Source organism: Cornus florida, unplaced genomic scaffold (genome assembly GCF_030987335.1).
Source record: "Cornus florida cultivar Cherokee Brave unplaced genomic scaffold, ASM3098733v1 CherokeeBrave_3.0.0_Hap2_Chr03, whole genome shotgun sequence".
Taxonomy (NCBI): Eukaryota; Viridiplantae; Streptophyta; class Magnoliopsida; order Cornales; family Cornaceae; genus Cornus; species Cornus florida.
In genome coordinates this window covers 15467491-15495318 of record NW_026775573.1, presented here as the reverse complement: position 1 = coordinate 15495318, position 27828 = coordinate 15467491, and the positions used below count along the sequence as shown (strand labels likewise).

The window sequence follows — 27828 nt, the reverse complement described above, 5'->3', positions numbered from 1 at the left end:
AATTTATAGCAAGAACTTGGGATCAAGTGTTTTCGTACCTCGTACTTTCTCCACTCTCTTCCTTCTTTTATCCGTTAGACATTCTCATTTCGGACAAATGCGTGCTTGTAACCATAGCTATTAATGCCAGTAGTTGAGAAAGTTATGATTGTCCGTTGTTTTTATTCTCTACTTGTTTGAACTTTGCCCTAAGTAGCTTTTTCCCTCTCGTTTGTACTTTACTAACGTGCTTCTGAGTTCTGTCGTACAAATGTAACCATAGTTAAACCCTAAAATCTACGGAGTACTAGTTTTGGAAGAAAAAGTGACTTTTCTTACCTCGTTCTTTCTCCACTCTCTTCCTTCTTTTATCTGTTAGACATTCTCATTTCGGACAAATGCGTGCTTGTAACCATAGCTATTAATGCCAGTAGTTGAGAAAGTTATGATTGTCCGTTGTTTTCATTCTCTACTTGTTTGAACTTTGCCCTAAGTAGCTTTTTCCCTCTCATTTGTACTTTGCTAATGTCCTTCTGAGTTTTGTCGTACTAATGTAACCATAGTTAAACCCTAAAATCTACGGAGTACTAGTTTTGGAAGAAAAAGTGACTCGATATTGTATTGATGAAAATGGTAGTCCAAGGTCAAATGTTATTAAGAATTACTGCAAAATTGTTACTGCTCTCGTAAGTCAGACGTAGTGGTATTTGCTTGTCTCTCAAAGTAGATGGTGGAACTTGGAAGGTTGGCGGCAAAGTGTTTGCGTGAGTATAAAAATAATAATAAATAAGTAGGACCGAGTGAAAATAGAATAGCTTTGCAAATATAGCTCACAGTTAAAACTCAACTTCAGCATGTCCATTTATTGGAGGTTTAGAACCTTGCTTCAATCTCTTGCTATCAGTTTTTCAAATTCAATGTAGAGTTGCTATCAAATCCCATTTTATATTCACAAAACAACAAAATGTTAAAAACAAACTTCGGTGTTTTTTTTTTTTTTTTTTTTTAATAAGAATTTCTATAATTCCAAATGAGAAATTCACGATGATTTCATCTCGATTTAACACAAAACAATAAACAAGCAAAAATAATAAAAACAAAACTAACCCAAATACCTAATCCGTCGGAATTTCAGTGGTGGCAATTGCCCCAGCTGAAAATTCTTTTGTAATTATACCGTAAGTTTTTTTTTTTTCTTGACAAAGTAAGGGGACACGAACACAGACACACCCATTCGAGGAGTTGGGCACTCAATCAAACTAAGCCAGTGGATAATGTCTCAACTGTAGTACCCTTCCAAAAAATAAAATGGAAACAAATCACTTCTCCACTATATCCAAGATGCCCAATTTTTTGTGCTTCATCAAAGCATTCAGATTTGGAAAGGAAGAGTAATCTGGTGGAAAGTCAAAAGTTCGATACCCATTGCAAAAATTACCATAAAAAACAAATCCACAATGGATTTTTCACAAGAAACAAGAAATGGAATAATGGAACTTCACATGCAACAATAATAGAAATAGGGAGTTCGAAAAGTTAGACCTCAAGCTCTTCTAAACCTTCATTCAGGTCCGAACCGACCGAGGACCAGCAGCAGGATTGACATTTGCATTGGAGGATGATTCCGTCGGACCACCTCCTGTGCTCACACCAAAATCTTTAACTTGATTTCTATATTCAACGTCATTTTCAAGTTCTTCTGGAAAAGCTTGGTGGGTATTATATGGACAAGCGATAAAGCTTCTCAACTGCAAGTTCCTCGGCTTCTTGACAGCTTGATGACTCATCATTAGCAATGGTAGGTCTGCGCCTGTCTTCATCAATTGCTCCACCACTCTTATGAGGAAGCTCCGATGGATTTATGAAGCCTTCCAAGCCTTCTTTTATTTCATTTGCGACTTTTTCTGCCCTTGAAAGACTAGAATTTGTGCTAAGAGAGCTTCCTTCATAAAATTCACATTGCGAGGAAGCTCCAGCAGCAAAATACTTCGCAGCTCTTAAGTTAGACCCTGCAATATCTTCCTCCCGCTTTTTCTTTTTTCGGTCATTTGCTCCACCTAATACAAGCTTGCTTTCCTGTGACTCTTCTGATTCTTTATGGCCAGAAACCTCGGGTTCTGAAACCCGCCTACTCTCCCTGGATGCTCTGACAGGACGAACCCCACCAGGAAATACAAAATTGGGTATACTACTACGTCTTACATGGGTTATGTGGATCTCCATCCCAGGCTTCCATAACATGTACATGGCAACAGAGTGTTTGAATTCCTCAACGGTTGGCCTTATATCAAACTGTTCACCTTCAATTACTGGAATTCCTTGTTTCCGTTGCAGACCCATGAAGTAACAGCAGTGGAAAGGTCTGGTTTTGTCTGAAAAATCACCTGGGTGTGGATGGCATTGGAGCTTATTGAAAGTGTCTCTCTCAATCTGGATTTGCACATAAATAACAGATATTAAGACAAGCATATCTTATAATTAGAAAAAACTAATAATAAAGACAGCTAAAAACAACACAATATGAAAAGAAAACTGTGCCACCTTCAGCATAAGCTGACGGAGATGTGATTCAACCCAGCCTTTCCATTTCCTCAGGTCATCTGCATTCGCTGCGGTGCTATCTATCTGCAGATAATTCTTGTATGCTTCAAAGAAGGGGTAAGGCCCAAAAAGTGTATTCCAGTCAGCCTTATTCGCCTCTATACACTGCAGGGATCGGCAAACACAAAATTTGCAGCAAATACTGATAGCAACATTCGTTTGGGAAACACAGAGAGTAATTCCCAAGATCCCACCATAGAATAATTTTAGTATTGGTCATTCACTAAACTCTACCAATATCAAATTTCTTACACGAATGACATATTTTATCAAGTCATACCCGCCACTGAATTCAGAATCTAATCCAAGCCGAATTAGTGACCCAAATGGCCAAGGTATTGATTACACAGAAACTTGTCAAAAAGACCAGTGACTCTAGTCCAGATTGTACAACAGCCAACAGAGTGGAAACAGAACACAAATTCGCTGGTATAGTTTACAACAATTCAACCCTAAGGTCTGTTGTGCAGAACTAAAGAGACAAGTGTCCAATACCTTGCAAACAACCAAACAATCAAAATAACAACCAGATATGACCAAAATGTTACAAAAGGGAACATGTATGCACAAGAGCACAACCACACTATTGAGTTCAATATAACGGAACACACATGCCAATGTGGGAACTTTCCAGCAATTATTGAAAAAGTATCGCAAAAGTAGGAAGAGAGACTGCATTAGAAATAAAAACAATAGAACAAATCTATGCGGAATTATTATAGCCCGATCAACATATTAACTTTAACGGGAAAAGATATTTATATTAAAAGGAAGGGAAAATAATTTATTTTTATCACAAAACCATACCTCACAAATTTCATTGCCCCTCTGAAATTCTTCTGTCAGTATCCGCAAAGTATTCGAAGACACATTATAGCTAGAGTTCATGCAAGGATAAACAGGAGTAATTGTAGGCATCAAGTCGAACCTGTCCTCGGGATATCTTCTGGGATCCCAAACTTGGAGTCCTAGCGAAGCCTCCTCAATATGACAGAGCATTACTGGATTCGGCCAACGCCACTGAGTATAGAGCCTGAAGAACCGAGATACTAACATATTGGGCAGGGCATTGGGATATAGCTGGCAGACGCGAGCAACAAGTAATGCCCAACTTATACCACCTAGAAACCCAACAACCTGGCCAAGACAGAGAGGAACACGATCTTAGATATCAGATATTATAGTACAAACTGTAATATGATCTTGCCTTTAGAAAGAGAAAGATCTTCCCGTACATTGGAATAAATGCCACGCCGCTTCGCCCAAAACTTCATACATCTCAAGGTAGTTCGGAAATTCTGTGCAACAGAACAGAAACACAATGACGGACAAGCAATGCTATGGAAAGAATGAAAAGCAGATTTCTGAACTCAGCTCTTCACAAACCCAAAGAACAATAATAACCATAATAAGGTATCTAAAAAGATATATAAGAACCACGGCTGGAAAACCTGAATATTTGGCACCAAACGCAGAATTTGGTCAGTTGCTCTGCAACCATTGAGACTAAGAACTGTTTGCTCATCCACGTTTTGTAGTATCAAGTCCTGTGAAATATCTAAATCCTACACCAAGTAACATTTGAAACTGAATCATTAAATGTACTTTAAAATTCCAAATTTTTTTAGCTCAACAACCCATTGCAGCATCAACTCAAAATTGTACTGAAGTAAAAAAATCTTATCTTACGCATTTCAGGTTGATCAAGGAAGTTAAAGCATGGGTCTTGAATTGGTCAAGGCAAGAAGGTAAGAGAAAACCTTCAAGCTAAGTATGAATCTTGTCGAAAACACAAATTAAGAATCAAGGCATAGCTGTGTACTCTATACAGCACCATTCATTAGGAATACACCTTATTTGAAATTTTTTTTTTTAAAAAAAAAATACCCTTTTACTTTTACCTAATATTGCATAACTTTTTATTTTTGAAAAATATTTATTTGTTAAAAATGTTATGCTTCTTTGGTATTTGCTTCTTGCAAACTGGTTCGTTTGAATCACTTAATTGAAGATCAAGAGTACGGCTTTCCCAAAGGTTAAAGTGAGGGAAACAGATTAATTACCCATCCACTAATGCATCAATTACAAAAGAATAAAAATAAAAAAATGTTGCATATATTAAACGGGATAAATAAAAAGCACACCATGTAAGAGGTTTGAAGGATAAAACAACACATACTTCTGGGATAACCCAAAGTGAGAGTTTTGCATAAAGAAGATCAATAGAAACCCCATTGAACTTGAATTTCATTACTGGAACATGAGCATCAGGGACAGGGTGCAACTCTGATACTTCCGGCATCTCTGACAGCATTCTATGTAGCTCAATAAAGAAATCTTCCTGCATCCAATTTATAAAAGCACTAATGTCCATCAAGCAAAACCACTTAGACAAAGTAATATATATATATATTTACACCAGAGGGCTAGAGCTGATCGTACTTCTCGACTTGCATGCCTTGGTCCCACACAAAGCGTTTCCATACCCTCACCGGGGCCATGTACCTAGACATAAAATGAAGAAAATATATAATTAGCCCGAAAGTATAATTTAACTTAATTACAACAAAATTTGAAGCATTAGAATATGGTGCAAGCACAAGGTAACAAAATGCTTTGGAACAAATGATGCAGTCAGCTTTTTTGACTACTATCTTCTATCTCCCTCCCCACAAATTATTCCCAAAACAGTGAGACTGAGAGACCTAAAAGCATTATATAGAGTTCAAATATGGAAAGAATTATAACAGCATATTTGGAGCTTTGAAATGCAAAAGATTCAAGAACAAGATAACAAAATTAATGATTTTTTACCACTTCACCAAAAAAATTATTATTATTTTTTGTTGACCAAATGATGAGTAGTACAGGTGTTATAAATCCTTCAAGATTGATGAGTAAATTTAGACTCCATTTGGTACGAAAATCAGTTGAAAGAGAAGGTAGGAAGGATGGAAGAGGTATCCCCAAGGAAGGAAAACAGAACTTCCTTCCGTCTGGTTAAGTATAAGGGAAGGAAAGGAGGCAACACCTCCCAGTATTTGGTAGTAGGAGGGAAGGGAAGAGGAGGTTTTAAATGCTAATTACCACTATACCCCTCACTTTATAAAAAACACAAAAGCAAACATTATTTCAAAAGGACGTAAAAACAATGTTGGAAGGACATTTTGCTGCCAATACATGTCTTTTCACATACACAGTTATATAATATATAGAATTTGCTAATCAGCAACTAATATTCAATACCTCCTTATATCCAAATAATAATAACAATAAGAGAATGGTGTAAATTGGATCATTCAGATCATTAAAAATATTGACCTTACATTGAAATAGGTTACATGAAGAGAGATCCCTTCTCTGTTAACAATCTTCACCAACTTAATAAATCTGTCTATAAGCTTCAATTTTCTAATAATGGAACATCCACAAGATATCGGATTGCTTTCTAATTTAGAAAATCTAAGCTTGCATTCTAACCTTCTTGAGGGATCTATTCCATTCAGTAACACTTAAGTCAGTAGGACGTGGCTAATTTAAATCTAGAGTCTGTAAGTTTGGTTCTAGCTTTTATGTACATTTCAAACGTCAGGTAAGTAAGTTTGACTCTGTCCAAGGAAAAATCGGAAAATTCAAAGCTTCAACAAGTGCAAAAGGTTAATTTCACTCTCAATATTGTGCATTCACCAAATTTAAGTTCACTTTCATTTATTCATCCAATTAAACATGCTAGGGTTTTTTATTACACGTTTTGATCCATAAAAAAGTGTTTTAAAATGCATAAAATTGTTTTAAGAAATGTCTCTTTTTTTGAAATCCTAAAAGAACAAGGACTAGGAATTTTGATTGATGGAAGAAAGGAAACCCAATGGACTAAGTTCGATCAGTCGAACATTGTGAAACAACAGTTTCTAAATCTGGTTCAAACTCTTTTAAGCCTAATATAAAGAACATATGCTTTCAGAAAACCTATGCAAGCACAGACCAAGCATATATTAAGCAGTATATAGTTTTATTTTTGTGAGGCATATAGTTCATGCTATCAATCCAATTGCTAGAATTTTATTCCATTCCTCATTCATTTAAATGGTGAGCATTCATGTGTGTTGAGAATTATTGATCCTAGAGCTTCAAGGACTTTTTTACCACAAACAATTTTACAACAAACAAGAAATCGAATGCCGTGTCACTGGAAATCAAAGCACAGATTGAAGAGCAGATCACGTGAAGACAAGATTTGGCACCAGCTGAGATCGATGTCGTCTGGCATGACTCTAGGTCAAAGGTTACTAGGGGATTCTTGAGTAATATAGTTAACCTAATTGTAAAACCTAATGTCAAAATTTTAAATTATGTTTTACCATATGGTGACGTGGATTTAGAACCATAAAAGAAGGGCCACCTAGAATGCATGAAACACATTGATTAGAGATGAATATTAGGCATCACATGCTGCCCTTTGCGGATCGTTCTCTTGAACCCGAGTTTGTGATATCCTTCTCTATTTTAATTACAAATAGATGAAATCAACTATTGGAAAGAGTCTTTTCATAAGCAGCCTTCAAAAAGCTTTAGCTTATGTCTCATTTCTCTTTTCTCCATCATTCTATTTGACAAAGAAAGTTCCTAGGTGTTGAGCAAGCCCTACCCTTTGGTAAGCTTTAAGCATAATTAGGTAAAGCTTTAGTATCACCATCCTTTATATATATATATTTTTTCTGTGTTTAAAACACCTATGCACAATTTAGCATTAGTTTATTTTTTCCTCTAAGCAACTTTTAGAAAACCCGGTATTAAAATTACAACAACAAAAACCAACAATGATGCCGGTACAATTCTGGTTTGTTCAAATACCAATACCAACACTGCATGCCCTACAACCTCATAGAAATTTAAAGTTTCCATATACACACAGTCACCCACCTTAGTTGTAAACAATTAGTAACAGCAATTCTAGGATTGCACCTTTTTTTTTCGTTTTTTGGGGTGCACATAACCAAAAGAGAAGTAATTGTACAAAAAAGGAAACCTTTCTCCCCAACACAACAGACAAAATGGAAATATCAAACCTCATATCCCTAACTAATAAAGGAAAAGAAATGAAATGATAGTAATCATGTTTGGAGAAAGAAAGGAAAGGAAACTATTTTAATGAATTTACCACCATACCATTTTTCATAGATTTTGTCTTTTATACAAGTAAGGTCAACTTTGGTATTAACACAGTTTATTAGAAATACTAGCATTTCCTCCCATTTTTGGAAGGATAAAAAACCAACTCATCAAGCTTTACTGTGTCGCTCCAAATCCTGCCATTTCCCTTCCTTTTCCTTCCAAAATTTTATACCAAAAAAAAAAAAAAACCTCCATCTCCTTTCTTTTCTTTTCCTTCCATTTCTTTCCACCCAAACTGGACCTAAATAAGAATCAAAGGAGAAAACAGAAACAGAAAAAAAGTAAAAAAACAAACAGATAAAATTTCTCATACCCCAAGCCGATAAGAACCAAAGGTGAAAATCTTAGCATTAGCTTCTCGTACCAGCTGTTCATTTAATCCCTTGGCCTGGCTTATTTTTTTTACCCAAATCTTCACAATCTGTTCAATTTTGAAATACCCAAATCAGTATTAAACAATAAACATAGCAACCCAAAAAACACAATATATTACAAAAATCAAAACTGAGAGAACGAAGTCCACCTGGTCTAATCTCCCAAGCACTTCCTCCTGACTCTCAGACAATCCTACATCCTCTAGAAACTGAAAAAAAAAAACCCAAATTTTGAGTTTGATGCACTCTCAATTATGACTAATAACAGAAATGTTGCTTAGAAAGAAAATTAAAACCTTCTCAAGTTCTTGGTTCTTCATCATATCGAGCTCGGTAGGTCCGGCCAATGAAATTGGTTTTGTAATGCCTAGTTGCTGCCGCTGGTAGCTACCCATTTATACGTTTATTTTACAAAATTTTTTAAAATTACTGATAAAAATGCACACTTTCTTTTCCCTAGCTCTCAAGCAGAAAATTAGGAATATGCTGAAGTAAAAAAAAAAAAAAAAAATTGAAATTAGATCTGGTACAGTATTGCGAATAAATTGAAGGATAACTAAAAGAGAAAAATGTAAAACAAGACAACCCTAGAATTGATGATAATTGAAGTATCTATGAGCATAGAACTGACACATCATCACTTGAGATCTTTATAAAAAAAAAAAATTCTTTTATTTTTCAATTCTATGAGAAAACACTAACCCTATACATTGAACTAAAAGACGAACAAACAAAAGACCAAGGTCGCCAAGAACTGGATATTCAAAAGTCAAAACCCGCCGGCCTCTGGAGTTGTCGAACCAGCTGTTCTGCCGTAGTCATTGCTTCTTGTATTAATCAATTCATTCGCGCGTATTTCATGTAATTTTATATATACATCTATTTACCAATATACCCTCGTTATATAAATTTATAACAAATAAAATTCCTTTCCAAAAACTTTCAAACATCTTCACATATTTACCATTCTATTACCTGGAAGTCATGAATTGGATCTTTTAAGCACAACTTTGTCACTAATGACTTCAAAAAAATATAAAATAATAATGACTTCAAACTTTTAACATAGTTCTTATAATTTCAGTTATTATGAAGATGATATATATTTTTTATCTATCTTTTTTCTGATGCAAATAATGTAAGTATTACTGTATATCTAAAACATATACATGTGCAACGAGCTTCTCAAAAACAAAACCAGAAAAAAAAAAAATGAACTTTCAAAAAAAATCATATGGGCATTGCGCATTGTTTGTATGTGAAAATTTTAGTTGGATTTAACCATTGATTTTATAAATAATTAAATGTTAAAATTGATATTATATACTTATAAAATAATTTTTTTAAGACTCTAGTATTGTATTCAGAACTAGCTTGTTTGTTAAGTTTGGATATGGTCATACCACAGAACTAGGATCAAATAAAATACAAATCACTTTTTTCTTACAAAAATGTTTTTCTGGGAAAATATGATGGCTCTATAATAAGCCTCCTCAGCTTGCCAGAGATTTATCCTTAAATTTAGATTTGTGGATGTTCAGGCATAAATCCTCTTTAGTAACCCTGTCAATGGATCAAAATATGATGGCTCTACAAGGCTGGATATTGTAGGATTCACAGGTTCTTAGGGTTGCAAGTCTTTACATAGAGAATAGAAGAACCATTATTGGCTCTGCACCGCTGCTCACGAATTATCTTCCTCTGCAATCGCCTTCCCTTTCCTCCTTTGTCTCCCTCGGGACATCCTCATCCTTCACAAGCTCATAATCCCCCCTAATATCATCAACATTCTCTCAGACCGCGCCCTCTGAGCTAAAGCACGCAATTCTGTTCTTTCTTTTCTTTCTCCTTGATCATCATTTCCTTCTGAACTTTAGACCTCATCGCCACTGCCTCTCTAGCTTTCTGTTCTGCAAAGCCACAGACCAAAGATTGTTATATTCTACATAGATACAAAAGGCTAAAACAGCAACCAGACATGTCATTTAAATGACATTGAAACTACTGATCAACATTGGTTCTAGTATTTGGGCTAACCACATATGAACATATCCAATCAAATCTTTAGAAGAAATTAAGTGCTAAAATAGAAAGAAAACCATATGAACCACATATAAACATATCCAATCAAATCTTTAGTAGAAATTAAGTGCTAAAAGAGAAAGAAAACATTATGAACCAAAAAAAGAACGACCAAATCAGCATTGTAATTCAAGTTCTGAAGACAATTGGATCCTTAAATTAATCATAAGGTGCTAACGAATAAAATCATAGCAAGCAGCATCATATCTGATGAATGCATCCAAGTCTCCACCAACTAGTACATTATCAAAGAAGTCTTGTGTTACCTCCTATTTCTCCATTTTCCGGCATCACTCACGCCCTCTTTCAAATGCAACGCGAGTTCTACCAGATCCTTCATCCCCATCTCGCATGGATGACCCAGCACTTGCTTTCATAGTTCCTCCACTGCCAACTTTATCCATGGCGGCTTTTTGACTCTTCTCCACCGCTGTGAAGAACGGATCCAAACCAAAAGGATCAGGTTCTTGGGCTTCCTTGTCGAATTCAACAGGCCTATCTCTTGGACCACTCTTACCGGAGGTACCAACAAAACCCCTGTCAGGTTTAAAGCGTTCGGTTTTCATGATCTTGTCCAAATGCTCATCTGCAGTACCTCCATACATATCAGAATCGACATCCTTCTTAGGCCTGTACAGGGTAGGCTGAGCAGTGAACAACCCCTTATCATACACGTTGTACTGATCATCAGTGGCAAACCCAGACTCCATTCCCTTCTCCTGGTTAAACAACCTCTGGTCATACATAACTTGCCCTCCTCCTCCTCTTCCTGCTCCGGTAGAAGCCATCCCAAGAGCAATCTTCTCACTCACATCGCGGTCTCCATCTCTAGTGATCTTACTCTTCTTTCCCATTGCTGCATCCTTGGCCTCCTGCCTTCTTTCTCGACGCCGCTCCTCGCGAATTTTCTCCCTCTGCAATCGCTCATAATCCCCCCTTACATCATCAACATCCATCATAGTTTTGTCAGAAGAACTCGGAACTGCACCTGGGGGTGGTGCCACCGCCACACCTGCTCTCTCAGACCGCGCTCTCTGAGCTAAATCACGCAATTCGTGTTCTTTCTTTTCTTTCTCCTTCATCATCATTTCCTTCTGAACTCTAGACCTCATCGCCACCGCCTCTCTAGCTTTCTGTTCTGAAACATACAGCGCTTCTGAAAGCTTGGCAAAATTATCATTAATCTGAACCTCCTCAAGTCCCCTACCATCTCCTGCAAGCCGCTTATCAAGTGGAATAGAATACCCTTTCGGGTTTTTCCAGTTCGAAATACATGGTGGGATCTTCCAATCCTGCTGGTCCTTCAAAGTCACGGGACGAGGTGGAGACTGCATGACTGGCACGGGTGGAGAACCAGACCCCTTTGGAACCCTCTTGTGTTTGAATTTTGGCGGGTCTAAGGGATCCACAACCATCTCGGCCATCCTTACAATCCTCTCCTTCGCACCAGAACTAAAATCTGCAGATTGTTGCGATGGTTTGTATTTGATGAATTTGGAATCAGAAGACTGTGTTGGTGTGTTAACATTCAAAATTTTCTCAAGGGCGGCTTTGGTCTCCTGGGTTGTCTCCTCAATCTTTTTCTCCAACTCATCCAGATCCTCTTCAGGCTCTTCCTCTTTCTCGTTTTTCAAAATCATCGGCACAAGGTCTCTGTGCTGTGAATAAACTACTTTAGAAGCATTCTCGTTTTGCTTCACAATTGCATCATATCTCACGTTACCATGCTCGTCAACGGTGACGGGCAGCACCGTCTTCCGAACATTCTTCCTGCCCATGTCAAGAGGGTACTGGGCATGGTTAATTTCCGGAAACGCCCCTCCATCTCCAAAATCTTCAGGCTTCGATGGCCAAAAGCCGCTCTTCAGGTATGGTGGTACCGGTTTTGATTTGATTAGAGCAGATTGTTCGGCCTCGGCAGCGCTGTACCCCTGCTTGAACCACATCTCATTGGAGTGGTCGTAATTCCAAGTCCCAGATGATGATGTTACTGGTGGGAGAAGCTCCTTCAAAGTTGTCATCGGAAACCCTAACTCTAGATGAAGATACAAAACCCAATAAGTAGAATACAATTCACACAATTAATTATATAATCGTGTGTGTTTATATATATATATATATATATATATAGTGTATATACACAGAATAGAAAGAGGGAGAGAACTATTTACCTGATTGATCGCTAACCATGCCGAATGCTTTATTTATAAGAGACTTGGGAGTAGAATTGGAATCCGAATCGAAATTGGAATTGGAATCGAAAAAGGATTCGTAGGGTAGGAGGGCACTTATTTGGTAAGTTATAAGTACTTAGTCAATATATTTTCCTTTTTTTTTTTTTTCTAATATATTTTCCTTGAAATTTCTTCAAATTTTATTTTGTTTTAAAATTCATATAAAATTTAATTTTCTTAAAATATGAGATTCTAGAAACAGTGTTAATAGTTTAATCTAAAATTGTGTGACTTAAATTTAAACACGATTTATATATTATTGTCAAAATATATCAAGTCGATGGGTCTTTCTGGCTCTAAATTGCCTAATGGATTTGGCCCAAAAGTAATGTGGGATAGACGAGTCCTAATGGATCATGCTCACTGATTTTGCTTTCTGAAAGACGCATGAAAATTAAGATTGTTACTGATATATGTGGATTCACGTCTTTAAATTGAAATTAAATTATTATTATTATTATTTTTAATTTAATGTCCTCAAACGCAACATAAACCTCTTTCAAGTTAATTGCAAATATTAATGTGTTATAAAAATTTAAAAAAGAAGAAGAAATATTAATATAGTTTTAAAATAAAAACAAATATTATTATAATTCACTTTGAATAATTTTTAAAGCAATGCATGGATGATTCGGAGAATTGAGTATAGTTATTTAAGAAATTCTTGAGTTATGACATTTATAATGCTTTTGAACAGGATATGTAGATGTGAGTCGATTCTAGTGTTGGAAAACTAATGCAGAACCACACCAAAAGAATATTCAATTAAGAGTTTTCATATATTTTACAATTTTATTTCAAATTTTGTCTTCAAACTGATTTGATTTTGTATATATAACCATATAGTGAAGGGAGATAGGAGACTGATATTGAATTCAGAACTAGCTTGAAGAGGCAAAATCTTCAGGGTTAGACGGCCAAAAGCGGTTTGGATTTGATCACAGCAGATTTGTTCAGCCTCAACAGCACTGGTGGAAGACGGTCCTTCAAAGATGCCATCAGTAACGCCGACGAGCTGCTATTGAAAGAAACAAGAAAGTGGCGTCGGGTGCGACTTGCGAGACCTTTATTTATATACAAAAGCCCGATAGGAGTACGTTTGGTTGCGCATGGTTCTTTTTCAACACGGAGATTTGATTACCCCTAAAATGGATTTGGAGCAAAAGTGATCCGGGATAAATGAAACGGAGTTTAAACTATTGAATAATATTAAATTCCAACCATTTTTACCCATTTCAGTCTTCCCCAAAAAAACTGGCAACAAGGGCGAGCTCGAGCCATCTTGCCAAACCAAGGTAACATACCCAAACACCCGTACCCAGCGCTCAACTAGCTCCAACTCTTATGTAACGTATTGAATAATTGCCCTCTAACTCAAAGCTTAAGCTATTGAGTAATGTTATATACTCACCCATTTATAACCATTTCACTTCCATTCGGATGAAATGTTGGACACACTAACAATTATCCTCCTGCTCCTGGGTAGGTTGAGATATTAAAGCTGGAAGAGGCAAATCAACTCATGAAATATATAGAATTTAGGATTAACTTTGTTCATGACCAAACAAATGAAAATTACTGTATGTAATTTCCAATGCTTTTCCTTGAATGGAGAATATGACCCCCATATATCATAAAGTACTATACGAACAGAGACCTTCCAATCCCCCATTAATTTGGATAATTCTTTTCGTCCAAACTGTAGCCAAGGAAAATTACATCCTACCAGAATTATTTATATCACCACAACTAGAATGAGGTACAAACTACAATAACGTTCATATTCATTCTTGGCCTACGCAGGGCCATCATATAATAAGGCAATCACCATTTATGCGTTGTGCCCGTCCTCCTCTCTGAGCAATTGTACGAGTCAAATAACATGATCAGGGGTTTCAAGGATGGGCCGTCAACATATACCCATCAACATTGCAGGAAATAACACAAAGTTGAAAGACTAGTTTCAGAAGGCAAGCCAACATAAAAAGAGATCCGGAAAAAACACGAGTGATTCATCATATAAGGAAGCACCGATCCTAATTGATCTGTAATACTACCTAATTTAACTGCAGCTAACTGATCCTCAAAGAAGTCCTGGTGTTTACAAGTAATCCTCCTAGCAGCTGCTCAAGTCCACCAATCTGACTCAATCAGATCTCACCTGTAAATCAAAACCATAATTAAAACAATAGAAGCAAGATAAAATGTAAAGATCAGATTAAAAATAATAAAAATAGAATGCCACAATCAGATTAAAGAAAACAAAGAGAATGGAGATGTACAGGTGAACGAGACTGAGATATGCTCCTGCTAGCACTGCTCCCTGGACTTTCACTCAACCTTCTGCGGCGATGATGCTGTAAAACACCAGGTTGAAAAGCATAAGATGATGTAAACTTGTAAAGCTCACAATGAACATTTGAATCTAGTTTTATATCCCCCTCCCAATTAGTTTTTATGTACACAACTAAAAACTTAATAAATTTCACTTACTGATGCGACTGGAGATCTGGATCTTGATCGTGATCTGCAAAAAGTTACAAAAGCAACCCAATTCAATATATATACCCATAATTTGCCTTTAAGACTTTTGATCCAAACAGTACCAATGTCACTTCTTGGAGTTACCACGACCCAAAGGAAACAACAACAACTACCAAATTTTAGTAACACTCGACAGAGAAGGCAATAGGCCAAACCCAATAAATAATTTCTGCCTCACCAATACGAAAACCAGTTTAACAAGCCAGGTCATGCGGAACTTAAGATGGGTTTGGATCAAGGGTAAGAGAAGGGACCAGAATCGAAGCACTGTATGATTAATATAGGGAAAAGCAAGAAAATACTTCCTATCAGTATCGTCACAACCCACATTGAGAATCCTGAGTTCAAGCTCTACTAGACAAATGCAATTCAAGTGGCTTTGGAATATTTATACTCCTGATTTGTGGTTGATGTATCGATAGTACTTAGTTTGCGATGATCCAGCTTTAAACACCACACAGCAGTACTCAACTATAGCACCCATAGACGTGCACCATGCATAACATGTTAGAATTAATATACCATTAAGGTTCTGCCAGAGGTGCTCGTTGGCAAAACAGCATAACTTCACAACTGAATGAGTTGCAATCCCATCAAGTCCCTACCATGCAATCCTCGGATCCCCGCGGAAAGCCAGATCTAGAAAAACAAACAAGGTAACCTTCATACTCAATTAACCCCATCCACCTCCAAAAAAATAAAAAGGAATGGTGCACAACAAAAACCACAAGGGAGGAACCATGAACAAATGGGATATTGTGTGCTGAGATTACTTTGTCCAAATATTCTCTATCAATGCGACACATTGTACACACCAGAAACAAGTTATTTCCAAATCCATCAAATCAGGACACAAGGGTGCCTTTTGACATCAAATGGAAATGAAATAAGTTCTTAAAAATTTCAAAGGCTTAATTATGAAAAGAAATCTATGTATTGATTAGTGTGTCTCATAAAATACCTAAAATGACCCACGGACAGGATATCAACGAAGAAGAACATTTCACCAAAAAATCCAATGGAATTAAACTATCTATCAAAGCAGTCATAGTTTCAAAATATATACCAACTCGCTTCACAGAGTGATTTAAATAAAAATAAAATCATCTTAGCACTAGCGCTATCTCCACCTTCCAAATGGAAGGTTGATGGTCCCTGTTCCCAATGGAACAATATTGGGTGGCTTAACTATTAAATAAATAAATATATATATATATATATATATATATATATAGAGAGAGAGAGAGAGAGAGAGAGAGACCAAATAATCACTATCCACATTGGCGGAGCAATAACAACGACAATTACGGAACCCTCAGAAACTTTAGACTTTAATGTAACCATTCTTTTTTTATTTCTCATCCAAAACAAAGATATTTTAATAGATAAACTTGAAATCTAAAAGATAGTTTACTAGGAAAGCTTGAAATCTAACACAGATTTTCAATTAAGAATCCACTAAATAACAGAATATTTAATCGAATTTGTATTACCCGCATATGAACGTCTTCTTATCAAAAGGATGTGGATCTAGAAATAGGTAACTAGACACGAAGAATCCATACAACTGACCCCAGGTATAGAAAATTAGGTCTTGTTTAGTATTTTATATTTCCAAATTATTATCAATGTTTAAAAATTTAGTAACCACATAAAAAGTTAGAAATGTTATTTCTAATTTTTATTTTAGTAACCATATAAAACCTCATTAACAATCTAATGTTGAGTTACACACTTGCACTCAAAAATGCTCTCTTCTATTGAGGTAAAAACACCAATGAAAAAATTGCTTTCAAATGCTACGCAAAAACTAAATTAAAAGGCTAAGTTTTACCCCCATTCAAAACCAAAATTGCCTCCCCCCACCCCCCAAAAAAATATTAATAATAAAAGAGGCAACAGGGAAGAAGGATACTGACATGGAAATAACAGGTTAATAAGATTTAACATTTAAATCTTGGACTTCACACATAATAGTCAATCGTAAATGGCAAATTGACAACCACGCGTGCATTACAGGGAGCAGAAAGGGACCAAGATCCACATTATTCAAATGTCATAACTTGAAGTCACAAATGATTCAAGTTTCAGGCCAATATTTACAATGCCTATAGGCTATAGCAGCTTAAAACAGTTTCTCACAAGCATACAATATGCCATTTTAAATTGACAGAAAAGTCGAGATCTTAAAAATGAATAACCTTTTTATATTAATAAAAAAAAGATTCATATTTTCTTTAATGCGTGATTGTACTCCATACAAATCAAAGTTGACTACTGGTATAGAGAGAAATCAGTAAAGTCCGTAAATGAAAAGTTGCTAACGGGGGGAGCTATCTAACTACACCCATTTTACTTTGAAAATAATTGATCAACACAAAATTTGACTCACTGTGGATTAAATGATTAGTTCACATCTTATAGTTGGCCAACAAAACTTCCCCACAAGTAGGAAGCCTTTCAAACAAGAGCAACTTGTGCACGCGTACACACACCACCAAAACATTTCTAACTGTTGCCCATAAGAAGAAAAAAATGATCCAAGAAACATTACAATGCTCCAAATAAATGCCAAGAAACCATACCTCGAAACAGAACGAGACGACACAGAATAAGGCCTTGAAGAAACAGATCTCAAACGAGATCTGGATGGAGAACGACGATAATATCTGGCCCTTGGAGAATAGCTGCAAAACTCGCTCTTGGTTAATTTGCACCAATAAATAGACCACAAGACAAGTTTATTTTGCTAACATAATTAAAGCAGACCTTCTGCTCCTCCTATCATAGCTATAGCTGCCACTGGGGCTTCTGCTTCTTGAAATATATGGACTGCGACTTCTTGATAAGCTACGCCTTGAATCATACTCCATTACCTATAGCCAGTAAATAAATGTGGAAAAGCAATGAAAATATAAGCACAGTTGCACAAACCTTTCCCAAATATATATATATATATATATATATATATATTTAAGCACGTATATCAGAATTCGCCACATCCACCATCACATACCCGTACGTAAGCCCGCTCAAATTGATTACGGAACAAAGTGTCGTCAAGTTTCCTTATCTGCAAGAGAGAGATGAACAAGAAGAAGGACGTGATTTTTTTTTTTTTTTTCTTTCTTTTTTACCACATCAAACTATGGCACTTGCTACTGAATCGAAAAGTGATTATAACCAAAGCCCACTAATTAAAGGGGAAAAAACAATAAAGATGATACAATAACAGCTCAAGAATTTCAGTTAGAATAGATTAACTTACTGCATAGTTCATGTCGCTATAGTTTGTATAGTCTACAATTCCTCTCATTCCTGCAAATAAAAATCATTATAAAAATTGGTAAAAGATCTGTAAAAAAGGTGAAAAAATAAAAATAAAAAATAAAAAAACATCATCCAAGCTGAAGAGACAATTTCTTTGCATCAAAATGCATGGATTCTCAACATCTATTACATAAATCCAGCTCATCATGAGCACTATAATATTCAAATAATCACACAGAAGACAGAAAACACACAAGATGAAAAAAGGCAGATTTTCAGATAAAAAATAAATTACTTGAGCTACAAATTCAACAGTGTTAATAGATGATATATACAATAAACTCAACAGAACCATTAAATGAATACGTATTAATGCCTGTAAAATGTTTCAAGCGAAACGTCATTTCAAAGTGAATTCTCCCTAAATATATCCACTCAATTAAATTCTGGATCTCATCAGAAAATATTGATTGTGCTAGAGATTCAAAATCCATTTTCATCTCTTTTCAGAATAAATAAATAGATCTAATGGATTTAAAACTTAACTTTCAATAAATCCCTTGTGGACTGCTTCTCTAGAGCCCAATGTCTCTTTTTCCTAAGATCTTATTAACTGATTTTTCCCGGTAATGTATCTTATTTCATTGTTATTCAAAAGTTACTTAAGGAAACCATCAATCCTAATCTGAACAAAAGAAAATTTTAGAAAGAAAACCAAGAAAATATTAAGCAGAAAATGAGTATTACATGTTTTTCTGCATAATCGTATTTTAAGATTAAGGTTTCCTATATCCTTTGTACTTGAGTTCATGTAATTTATTTATCAAAACCCAAAGTTCAGTATTACACATACTGGAACATATAATGACATATATACATTTGATTTCAAAAGCATTATACTTCTACTCATCCAATATACATATATATATTCACAAAACCAATAAAAAGCACAGTAGACAATTTTCATCAAAAAGTGAATCTCGGGAAAACTAAATTAAAATTTTTATTTGATGAAAAAAGCCATCTTCTTCCAAAGTCATCAACCTAAGTCTAAGGGTTGACACACATCCCTTTAAGCATGTAATTGACCTTACTATATATAAGCAAACACCAAACCACTGTTGCCTCCATAACCCATTTCATCTAAACATGAGAAAATAACCATACGATATATGTGTATTAATTTATCACAAGACTAATACATACAAGTTCCAGTCCATCTTTGTGGCAAGACTTCTCCCTCTATTGACCATGATCTTATTACAAAATTTTCCAAACACAAGCTCCTAACTCAGAGCCCAATAATTTTGTCAAATGACGAAGATTCTTAATTGTTGTAGTTAAAAGAAGTATGACAACAAAGTAAATTTCAACTTACCATCACGATCCCGGAAAACTTGAGAAAAAGAGACATCCCCAGCTCGTCGCATGTGATCCTAGTGATTGACAGCACATTATAAGTACTCATCGTATAAGGAAATACAAGTTCTAAAAGATGGAACTCAGAACACATACACAACACACGCCATTGTGATAAAGAAGAATCATGCTCACCTTCAGGTCTTGCCATGAAGCAGAAGAAGGCAATCCAGTTACCAAAACTGCAGTTCAAAGAATTAGAATATTAAAAAGAATTTTTGACAGCATGCAAGAAGGTAAGAAAGTATAAAGAGTAATGCATAAAGTAAACAGTACACACCACGATAGTCAGAGCACCTAGAAACGCCGCCACGACCACCACCACTGCTGTAAGTGCTATAGCGATCCACTGATGACGATCCTCGGCCACCATGTGCAAGTTCAACCTACATATGCACCGAAAAAAATGGGAAAAGGGAAAATGAATAAAGTGAAAAAAAAAAAAAAAAAAAAGAAAAAAAAAAAATTTGAAGCTACATTGGTAAAAATGGAAGTCATTAGTAAAAGGAAATTAAGATAGGTGACTAACTCGTAATCGGTATCCATCAAAATTGTAGCCATCCCTCCCATGAATGGCATCTTCAGCATCATGTGGATCTTCAAACTGGAATACATACAAGTTCCAACAAAATTTTAAGACAACATGAAAAATGGAAAAGAGCAATGAGGAGAAAATATTGAACCACTATCTGAGCTCATATCTGTACAACCACTAACTATTAAAAAAACTGAGTCTATGACAGATGAATCAATAATATCTCAAATATCCTTGAATAATACTAATTAAAATTTAAAATTCAAACTCACCTCTACAAAGGCATAACCAGGAGGCCGGGGAGGGATTTTCAGATCAATATCAATGATAGGCCCATACTGCAGCAAGATTGCCAACCAAATGAGATTATTAAGGAATTAACAATAAGGTCAACCAATCCATACTAAACCAAACATCAACTCTCATAAGCAATAATATTCCTGCTCTGAGTAACCCATTGTACATAATGGTTCAAGTATGCAATAACCACACAGTGTAGAGGAAATGTGCCTGCTGCTAACACGGATGTCTCATGAAACTTACTTAACCAAAATGGGGAATAAAACTCTTGTCCTAGCACCAAATGCTTATCTAAACCCACATGGAAATAAGAAGGGAATAAGTAGTAGTAATAAGCAATACCATCCAAATTTATGTTAATTTATGTTTATATATATATATATATATATATTAATAATGTGGTTCGTCATCTCTAATGATATTAAAAATAAATAAAAAAATACTTAATATTGGAATGTTGTGAAATTTGTGTCTATTTTCAAGCATCGTAATTTTTTAAATGTAGAGATTGATGGAACCCATAGTTATTAAAGGCCCAAGGCGCACCAAGGCGCTAGAGGTCCTTTGGAGCCTAGGCGCGAGGCGCACGGTGAGGCGCGCACCTGAGTGAAGTGAGGCGCACAATTGAAAATTTAAACTACCATAATAACATTCATATCTCATAAGTCATATCAATATTCTAAAAATTAATATCAAATATAAAAAAGTAAATTCATCAACAATACAAGCATCCAACAACAATAGAACAGAGAACAAATTTGTTTTCTTGAAAGGCAAAGCAAAATGCGATTTTTGAATGGCAAAACAAAGCACAAAAAGAAATAAATATGTTAACATAAAATATATATATATATATATATATATATATATATATATATATATATATATTGTTAACAAGAAAAAACAGAGCAAAAAAAAAAAGACAGAGAGATGAGAGAACTAGACAAAGAGAGAGATGTAAACAAAGATAAAAAGAGAGGAGAGATCTAGAGGAGGAGAAGAGGAAAAAAAAAAAAAAAAACAGAAAGAACTGACGTGGTTTCGTCGTTCATTTCTGCAACTAGGGCTTTGTCTTCGTCTCACAATCTCATTCTATCGTTGTTCGGTTAACACTTTGACACTTGGGCTTTCTTATTTTTTTATTCTTTTAAATAAAAGTTTCTTATATCATATGATTGAGCTTTCTTTTTTGTTTATTAAGTTGCCAAAAGTACCCTTTTTGGCTTAAGAAATAGAACAATTGTATTTTTTTAAATAAATATCAGTAAGGCGCGCCTAGGCTCACCTCATAAACAGGACGAGGCACAACTGAGGTGCGCGCCTTGTAAACATCAGTGAGCCTGGGATGACAAAAGGCGCTAAACCTGAGCCTCTCACACCTAGGCACGCCTTTAACAGCACTGATGGAACCTTCAGTGTGTTACCAACTTTCAACGTCTCTGATTTACACATGGTATTGCAAAATAAATAAATAAATCGAATCTACACCCATGTTGAAATACAATTTAGCATTCAGGTCAACAGCACTGCAAAACATATTTGACTTCTACATAAGCATTTGTGATATACTATTAAAAACACATTGAATACATCCAAAGCTGTGATATGTTCATTTTCAACAGTATAGAACAAAATAAATACTAAAATAACCTTGTAAAACAGATCATCTACTTCGCTCTCGCGGATATCACCAGGAAGATTGCCAACATAGATGGTTCGGCTAGAGCGTCTACTCATCCTTCCTGAAACCAATAAAAAATAAATAAGAGTAAATAAATAAGTTGTGCATAAAAAAAATAAGTGACACTTAAGATGTACCAATATCCCCTTGATATAACATATAAAATAATCATGCAGACTAAAAAATGAAGAAGAATAGAATCAAATATTAATCAAATTTAAGTTAAAAAATATTTGACTGCCAAAACAACAACAACAATGAAAGATGACAAAAATAAATGAATAAAATTAAACTAAACAATATATTTCATTATAAACCCCATGTTAGCTGAACTAAAACAGTGTAATGTATCGGGATGAGCAAAATTTGATTCCCATGGTCAAATTAGGACACAGATGACAGATCATAATCAAAATCAAAATCAAAATCAAAATCAAAATCTCTGTCGTTTGCAATTTTTCTCGCACATACATCTATCAAAAGGCAGAGTTTTTCTTGTTAAGCATGTAAAACCCTAAAAGATATAGAAGATGAAATCAATAAATTATGTGCGATAAATCGACTAGATGAATTAAAGCCAAAGGCAGAGTTTTTCTTGTTACGCATGTAAAACCCTAAAAGAGATACACATGAAATCGAAAAAATTACCACGAAATCGAAGAAATTATGTTTGATAAATGGATAAGATGAATTAAAGTCATGAAATTTGAGATAAAATCAATGGAAAAATTAGTTGTTTCAACACATTAATATCTAGGATTTACTTAATAAAGTAACTGACTTACCTTTCTAGAGAGAGAGAGAATTCAAGGAAGCTACTAATCGAGAGAAAATCCAGAGTCCGTGATCGTGTTCTCTTTTGGTTTCTGAGCCCCCAAGATATATTATTTATAGAGATGGAAGGATAGGATAGGATAGTATACATCACATGCGCACGGTTTTATTTTGCACCTTGATCGTAAGGTGATAGATCTATCAATATGATTGTCCAACTTATCAATTTACTCCCAAATCCATAATGTGAAATATCAAATTTGATTCTATTATTTAATATTAAATTAAAAATTATAATTTTTTTTAAAAAAATTACAAAAATACTCATATCTTCTTTCCAATCACTTTGAAAGTCAATTTTGATTTAATAACTTTTAATTCATATTTTTTAAGTACTTTTAGGTATTTTTGTAATTTTAAAATAATAATAATGGTTTTTGACATTTCAATCAATGATTTAGGACTAACATGATAAGTTTTGTTAATTCAATAATTTTTTTTAAAAAATTTACTAAGGTTTTATGACCGATTTTAAAAATAGAGAAAAGTTTTGTGATTTTAACCTTTTATTTTAGGAGAAATTAAATTTTAGTGACAAAATCTAAAGAAAAATATTTTTAAATGACTTAGAGTTGATAATGACAAACAGTCACTAAATTTTAAACTTAAATGTTAAAAAGTGATTATTTGATGATTTATTGCTTAATTGTTTTTCTTGTAAGTATTTATTTATTTTATAATAGGACAAATTTATCTTGTGCATTGACTCAATTAAACAATTGTTTCAAGTTGTCTACCAACCCATTTGAAAAGTAAAAAATAAAAAATATATATATATTTTTATTTTAAATGTAGATAAGTACACATTTAATATTTGTTCCATAAATGTTCTCCACCAAATGCTAAACTTTTTATATATATATACACATTCATTTCTCCATTTAAATTCGATGCGAGACAAATATTTTTTTTTTTTTAAACTATATTATACCGTTTCTAATTATTTCTTTACTAACTTTTTTTATTTTTTATCATAAACGATAAAGACGTATTTATCCTTTTTTTGTCCATTTTCCAATTCACATGAAATCCAAATTAGCATATTTTGATAAAAAAAAAAAAAAAAAAAAAAAAAGGTGTAACACATTCCACTAATATAAGTGTTCGATGACATCATTGCATTTAATTAATTTGTGCATCGTTCAATAAACAATGGACAAATTATATCACCTTATTATCAATATTAAAGTGATTTTACTATTAAAAAATAAGTAATTTTTATAAAATTATACGAGTTCAAATTTTTTTTTATTTATAAAAAGAGCATATAAAATTTTGACTGAATTAATGTACGAAATTTTAACTATATAATTTTAAAAAAATAAAAAGCATATAAAACTTTTACTGAAATACGGGACGAAATTTTAACTCCATAATTTTCATACAATTCTTTTTTCATATTCAAAAATAAAAATAAAAATAAAAACTTTTGAAAAATGTCATACCTGATCCTAGCATTAGTCAATCTAAAATTCAAATAAAATATAGACCAAAATGTTTGAAGAGAGAGGTCAGCAGATTTTTGCTGCGAAAAACACGCGCACCAGCCTTTTCTCACAAGTCCGCAGGTTGTCTTTCTCTTCTACGCCGCCCAAATCTCATATATATATATATATATATATATATATATATATGCCTCACCCTCATTATATGCACCATTGTTTACTGTGACTCCTCTCTCTCTCTTAGATTCTCTCTCTTCAGAAACCAAAGATGGCGGAATCTAAGGCTGAGACCTCTGTTGATTCTATTAGGAAATGGGTCGTCGACCACAAGCTTCGAACTGTTGGTAATTTTCCTTTTATCTTTTCTTAATTTGTTAAAAAGTTAAATAATCATATATGGAGATGTATGTGAATGTTTGTTTTTGTTGATGTGGGTTTGATTTGATTTGTGAAAAGGGTGTTTGTGGCTAAGCGGTATAACGGGATCAATCGCTTACAATTGGTCTAGACCCGCCATGAAAACCAGTGTCAAGCTCATTCACGCCAGGTACGCTTCTCAGTTTGTTATTGACAACATTAATATGGTTGATTTGTTTGGTGTTTATTGAGATTTGAGGGTCTTTATGTGGATGTTTATTTTCTGCTTTGCTTTGATTGATCAAAGGTTTTGGTTATGGATTAATGAGACTGTAATTAGATTTGGCTAATTTGTTAGTTAATTGCAAGTGCTATCACACTTGTTAAGGGAGGCATATGAGGAAATTCTAAACTCTAATTAATTTGTGTTAGACTTTAATCATTGATCCCTAGATCTTAGCACTTCAATTAATTTCACATCCTTATAATGCATAAAAATACATAGTTAGATATACATAATTGATGGAGTATATGCACTTTTATAAAGGCAGAGAGAGGACCAGTTTTTCTTATTAATAACTTAATTCCACTTTCCATTAAAGTAGGGAACAATAAAGGAAAACACTTCTCCAATAAGTAATTACCTAAAAGGTAATTATAAGTTGACCAAGAATAAATAATATTAATTAATATCTATTTACTTAGCCATCAAGTAATATGTCACATGTCCAATCATGTGGGCCACAATTAAATAAATAATCTTACAAAAATGGGAAAGGTTTTGTTTGAAATGTCTCATACCCAATTTTTTTTTTTTTTGGATGATGCTGGTGTCGGGTCTCTCAGAGCACCCTATAATCCACCACCGGTTAAATGCAGTTCTTCCGTCCCACATGCACCGGCCAATTACCCGAAAAATTCCCTGAGAGTGGTCCTAAGTAAATGTCTCATACTTCCAATGCATTTCTTTTCAATGGGTTGAATTTTTAATGGAAAATGGATTTCAAAAGGATTGACAAGCTAGAATTTCACAACCGAATTATTAATGGAAAAGGGAATTCAAAAGGATTAATAGGAATTTCACTACACTTGTTGAATTCGGCTAATGATCTGTTTTGGATTTTGACTCAAGCAGATTCATATGTTACTATTTCAGAACATTAATGTATGTAAGTTTGTTAAATACCAATAAAATTATCAAATAATGAAATAAAATAATACAAGAAGACTAAAATTCCAGGATATTCTGATGGACTACTATATTGTTTCCCGTTAATGGTAAAAGTAGAAAGTACCCCAACTATATTCATAACATCTAATCCTCCTCCTCAAGCTGGAAAGTAGTTATTGCTCATTTCTAGCTTAATATAAATTTCATGATATTTACTTTATCTCTAACCCAAAACATTTGAAATAGTGTTCATCAAAATGTACTACGGAATTCAATTCCAAGTTAATTATTGATTAATATTATGAGAGAACAGTCATGGCGCCAACAATTCGAAACCTGACTCTTGAAGAAGATTAGAGAGGTAATCTCTCATATGAAAATTCGTAATCAATGCATATATTTAACTATGTTTGAAACACTAATCTATTATGTCATATATGATGGAAATCCATGGCTGGTAAAGAATCGTTTGAAAAGCTGGGAATAGCTAGGGTGTGAACTTGAAATATGAGGGAACACAACACCCCACTTACACGCGCAAATACACACGAGAGAGAGAGAGAGAGAGAAAGAGAGAGAGTTGTGCAATCACAAAAGCGAATTTCTCAGCTTGCAGTGGCTGACAACAGCATCATAGTACAAAATTCTATAATGTGTTAGTTGTTAGCAGGCCTTGTTTTGTTGTCTGTAATAAGCTATACTCTTTTTTTTTTTTTTTGGATTTAACTTTTTGAATGTATTTATTGTGTTTAACTCTTACAAACCATTTCAAGTGTAAATGGATGTCTTCTTTTTTCTAGGCAAGTTAAACTTTCGGCAGTTCAATTCCCAGTATATATTGTTTTTTAGGATTTGAAATGCTTGGATCATTTGCTTTGTGATTGGAAGGGTATTGGAGGATGTTCTGTGATAATTTGTCCAAATAATGGGTTTAATGGTGTCGTTGCAAATTTATTTTTATTATTTTTAAAAAAATATGACAATATAATCATACTTGGAAGTTAGAAAACTATTTTCCCTTGAATAGTTGTCAAAAGGACTGTCAACCTTATTTTGAAGAAAAAAGTGCAAAAGCTTTAGATTATTACTGCATATGACAAGTGCTTTCTTTGTTATAATAATATCTTATTATTTTTTTCTTAGTTGATAGCCTACATTGAGACTTGAACCCTTGACCTCCCTTTGGTATGCCGGGAAATATTGCTAACTTTTTTCACCCCTTCTGGTTTTAATTTCAGGTTGCATGCACAGGCTCTTACACTGGCTGCATTAGCGGGAGCTGCTGTGGTCGAGTATTGTGACCAAAAAGGGGGAACCAAGGCAGATAGATATCCAAAGTTCCTCCCTGCGGGAAAAAATTGAGTGAATCCTTCCAGTTCAACATGCATCTGTTGAACTTTTTTTTGCTCGACTTTCCTGAACAGTGGGCAGTACATATCTTTGTGTTAACAAACAATATTATGTCATTAATATTTATTCCTGACTTCTATTTGTTCCATTTAACATGTTACGATTACATTATATGATTCCGAGGTCTTACAAGTAGTCGGATAAAGGGAAGTTTTGTATTTGCTATTTATATAAATAACAGGCTGATCTTTTGAGCATTTGTGTGTTACATACGACTTCTTTCACTAAGTTCTTGGTCTCTCTCCAGGTTGTATGGCATTAGGTGTTGGAAATGTCATTCACATCCCTCGTGTTTGTTTCTGTCAGGACCTTTCTGAAAGGTCCGAAGGCAGCTGCTATACTAATGAGCCTAACTCTGGTTTTTAGTAACATAACATAAAGAGTGACCTTCTCAGTAGTGGTAGATATTTGTCTTTG

General features: G+C 34.4%; 4 protein-coding genes across 6 annotated transcripts; 1 reads left to right on the top strand and 3 right to left on the bottom strand.

Moving 5' to 3' along the window:
• Positions 1-1093: 1093 nt before the first annotated feature.
• On the bottom strand, positions 1094-8990 carry LOC132299652 (nuclear poly(A) polymerase 1-like). Its single transcript, XM_059796403.1, has 10 exons — positions 8426-8990; positions 8279-8338; positions 8069-8176; positions 5023-5085; positions 4760-4921; positions 4032-4145; positions 3816-3878; positions 3388-3717; positions 2521-2685; positions 1094-2409 (listed from the first exon to the last, which is right to left on the bottom strand). Exons 1-10 carry the CDS (start codon positions 8522-8524, stop codon positions 1699-1701), a joined length of 1875 nt encoding a protein of 624 aa, XP_059652386.1. The 5' UTR covers positions 8525-8990; the 3' UTR covers positions 1094-1698.
• A 372-nt stretch (positions 8991-9362) lies between these two features.
• Positions 9363-12532, bottom strand: LOC132299653 (SNW/SKI-interacting protein A-like). Of its 2 annotated transcripts, XM_059796404.1 has the most exons (3): positions 12383-12532; positions 10478-12246; positions 9363-10039 (listed from the first exon to the last, which is right to left on the bottom strand). In XM_059796404.1, exons 1-2 carry the CDS (start codon positions 12399-12401, stop codon positions 10502-10504), a joined length of 1764 nt encoding a protein of 587 aa, XP_059652387.1. In that variant the 5' UTR covers positions 12402-12532; the 3' UTR covers positions 9363-10039; positions 10478-10501. The 2 variants fall into 2 exon arrangements, with proteins under 2 accessions (XP_059652387.1, XP_059652388.1); XM_059796405.1 differs by lacking the exon at positions 9363-10039 and having other exon boundaries at positions 10313-12246.
• A 1613-nt stretch (positions 12533-14145) lies between these two features.
• Positions 14146-23062, bottom strand: LOC132299654 (serine/arginine-rich splicing factor SR30-like). 2 transcript variants are annotated; one of them, XM_059796407.1, is made up of 14 exons: positions 22980-23062; positions 22164-22255; positions 20486-20551; positions 20208-20282; positions 19959-20064; positions 19814-19860; positions 19638-19695; positions 18258-18307; positions 18006-18062; positions 17759-17865; positions 17575-17676; positions 14939-14972; positions 14728-14802; positions 14146-14606 (listed from the first exon to the last, which is right to left on the bottom strand). In XM_059796407.1, the coding sequence occupies exons 2-14, from the start codon at positions 22248-22250 to the stop codon at positions 14592-14594; spliced, it is 879 nt and encodes a 292-aa protein (XP_059652390.1). In that variant the 5' UTR covers positions 22251-22255; positions 22980-23062; the 3' UTR covers positions 14146-14591. The 2 variants fall into 2 exon arrangements, 1 of the variants encoding a protein (XP_059652390.1); XR_009480156.1 differs by lacking the exon at positions 14146-14606 and adding an exon at positions 15512-15628.
• A 1410-nt stretch (positions 23063-24472) lies between these two features.
• On the top strand, positions 24473-27619 carry LOC132298667 (uncharacterized). Its single transcript, XM_059795058.1, has 3 exons — positions 24473-24817; positions 24930-25020; positions 27240-27619. Exons 1-3 carry the CDS (start codon positions 24742-24744, stop codon positions 27361-27363), a joined length of 291 nt encoding a protein of 96 aa, XP_059651041.1. The 5' UTR covers positions 24473-24741; the 3' UTR covers positions 27364-27619.
• The last annotated feature ends 209 nt before the right edge of the window (positions 27620-27828 follow it).

Excerpts from the sequence above, each read along its gene's own strand:
- LOC132299652 (XM_059796403.1), bottom strand. The coding sequence starts at position 8,524 with ATGGGTAGCTACCAGCGGCAGCAACTAGGCATTACAAAACCAATTTCA. Across the intron at positions 4,146-4,759 it reads CACTTTGGGTTATCCCAGAA|GATTTAGATATTTCACAGGA; the intron begins GTATGTGTTGTT and ends TACTTGGTGTAG. Across the intron at positions 2,686-3,387 it reads GGGGCAATGAAATTTGTGAG|TGTATAGAGGCGAATAAGGC; the intron begins GTATGGTTTTGT and ends CGATCCCTGCAG.
- LOC132299654 (XM_059796407.1), bottom strand. The coding sequence starts at position 22,250 with ATGAGTAGACGCTCTAGCCGAACCATCTATGTTGGCAATCTTCCTGGT. Across the intron at positions 17,677-17,758 it reads TATGATAGGAGGAGCAGAAG|CTATTCTCCAAGGGCCAGAT; the intron begins GTCTGCTTTAAT and ends CGAGTTTTGCAG. Across the intron at positions 14,803-14,938 it reads CCAGATCTCCAGTCGCATCA|CATCATCGCCGCAGAAGGTT; the intron begins GTAAGTGAAATT and ends GGTGTTTTACAG.
- LOC132298667 (XM_059795058.1), top strand. The coding sequence starts at position 24,742 with ATGGCGGAATCTAAGGCTGAGACCTCTGTTGATTCTATTAGGAAATGG. Across the intron at positions 24,818-24,929 it reads CCACAAGCTTCGAACTGTTG|GGTGTTTGTGGCTAAGCGGT; the intron begins GTAATTTTCCTT and ends ATTTGTGAAAAG. Across the intron at positions 25,021-27,239 it reads GTCAAGCTCATTCACGCCAG|GTTGCATGCACAGGCTCTTA; the intron begins GTACGCTTCTCA and ends TTTTAATTTCAG.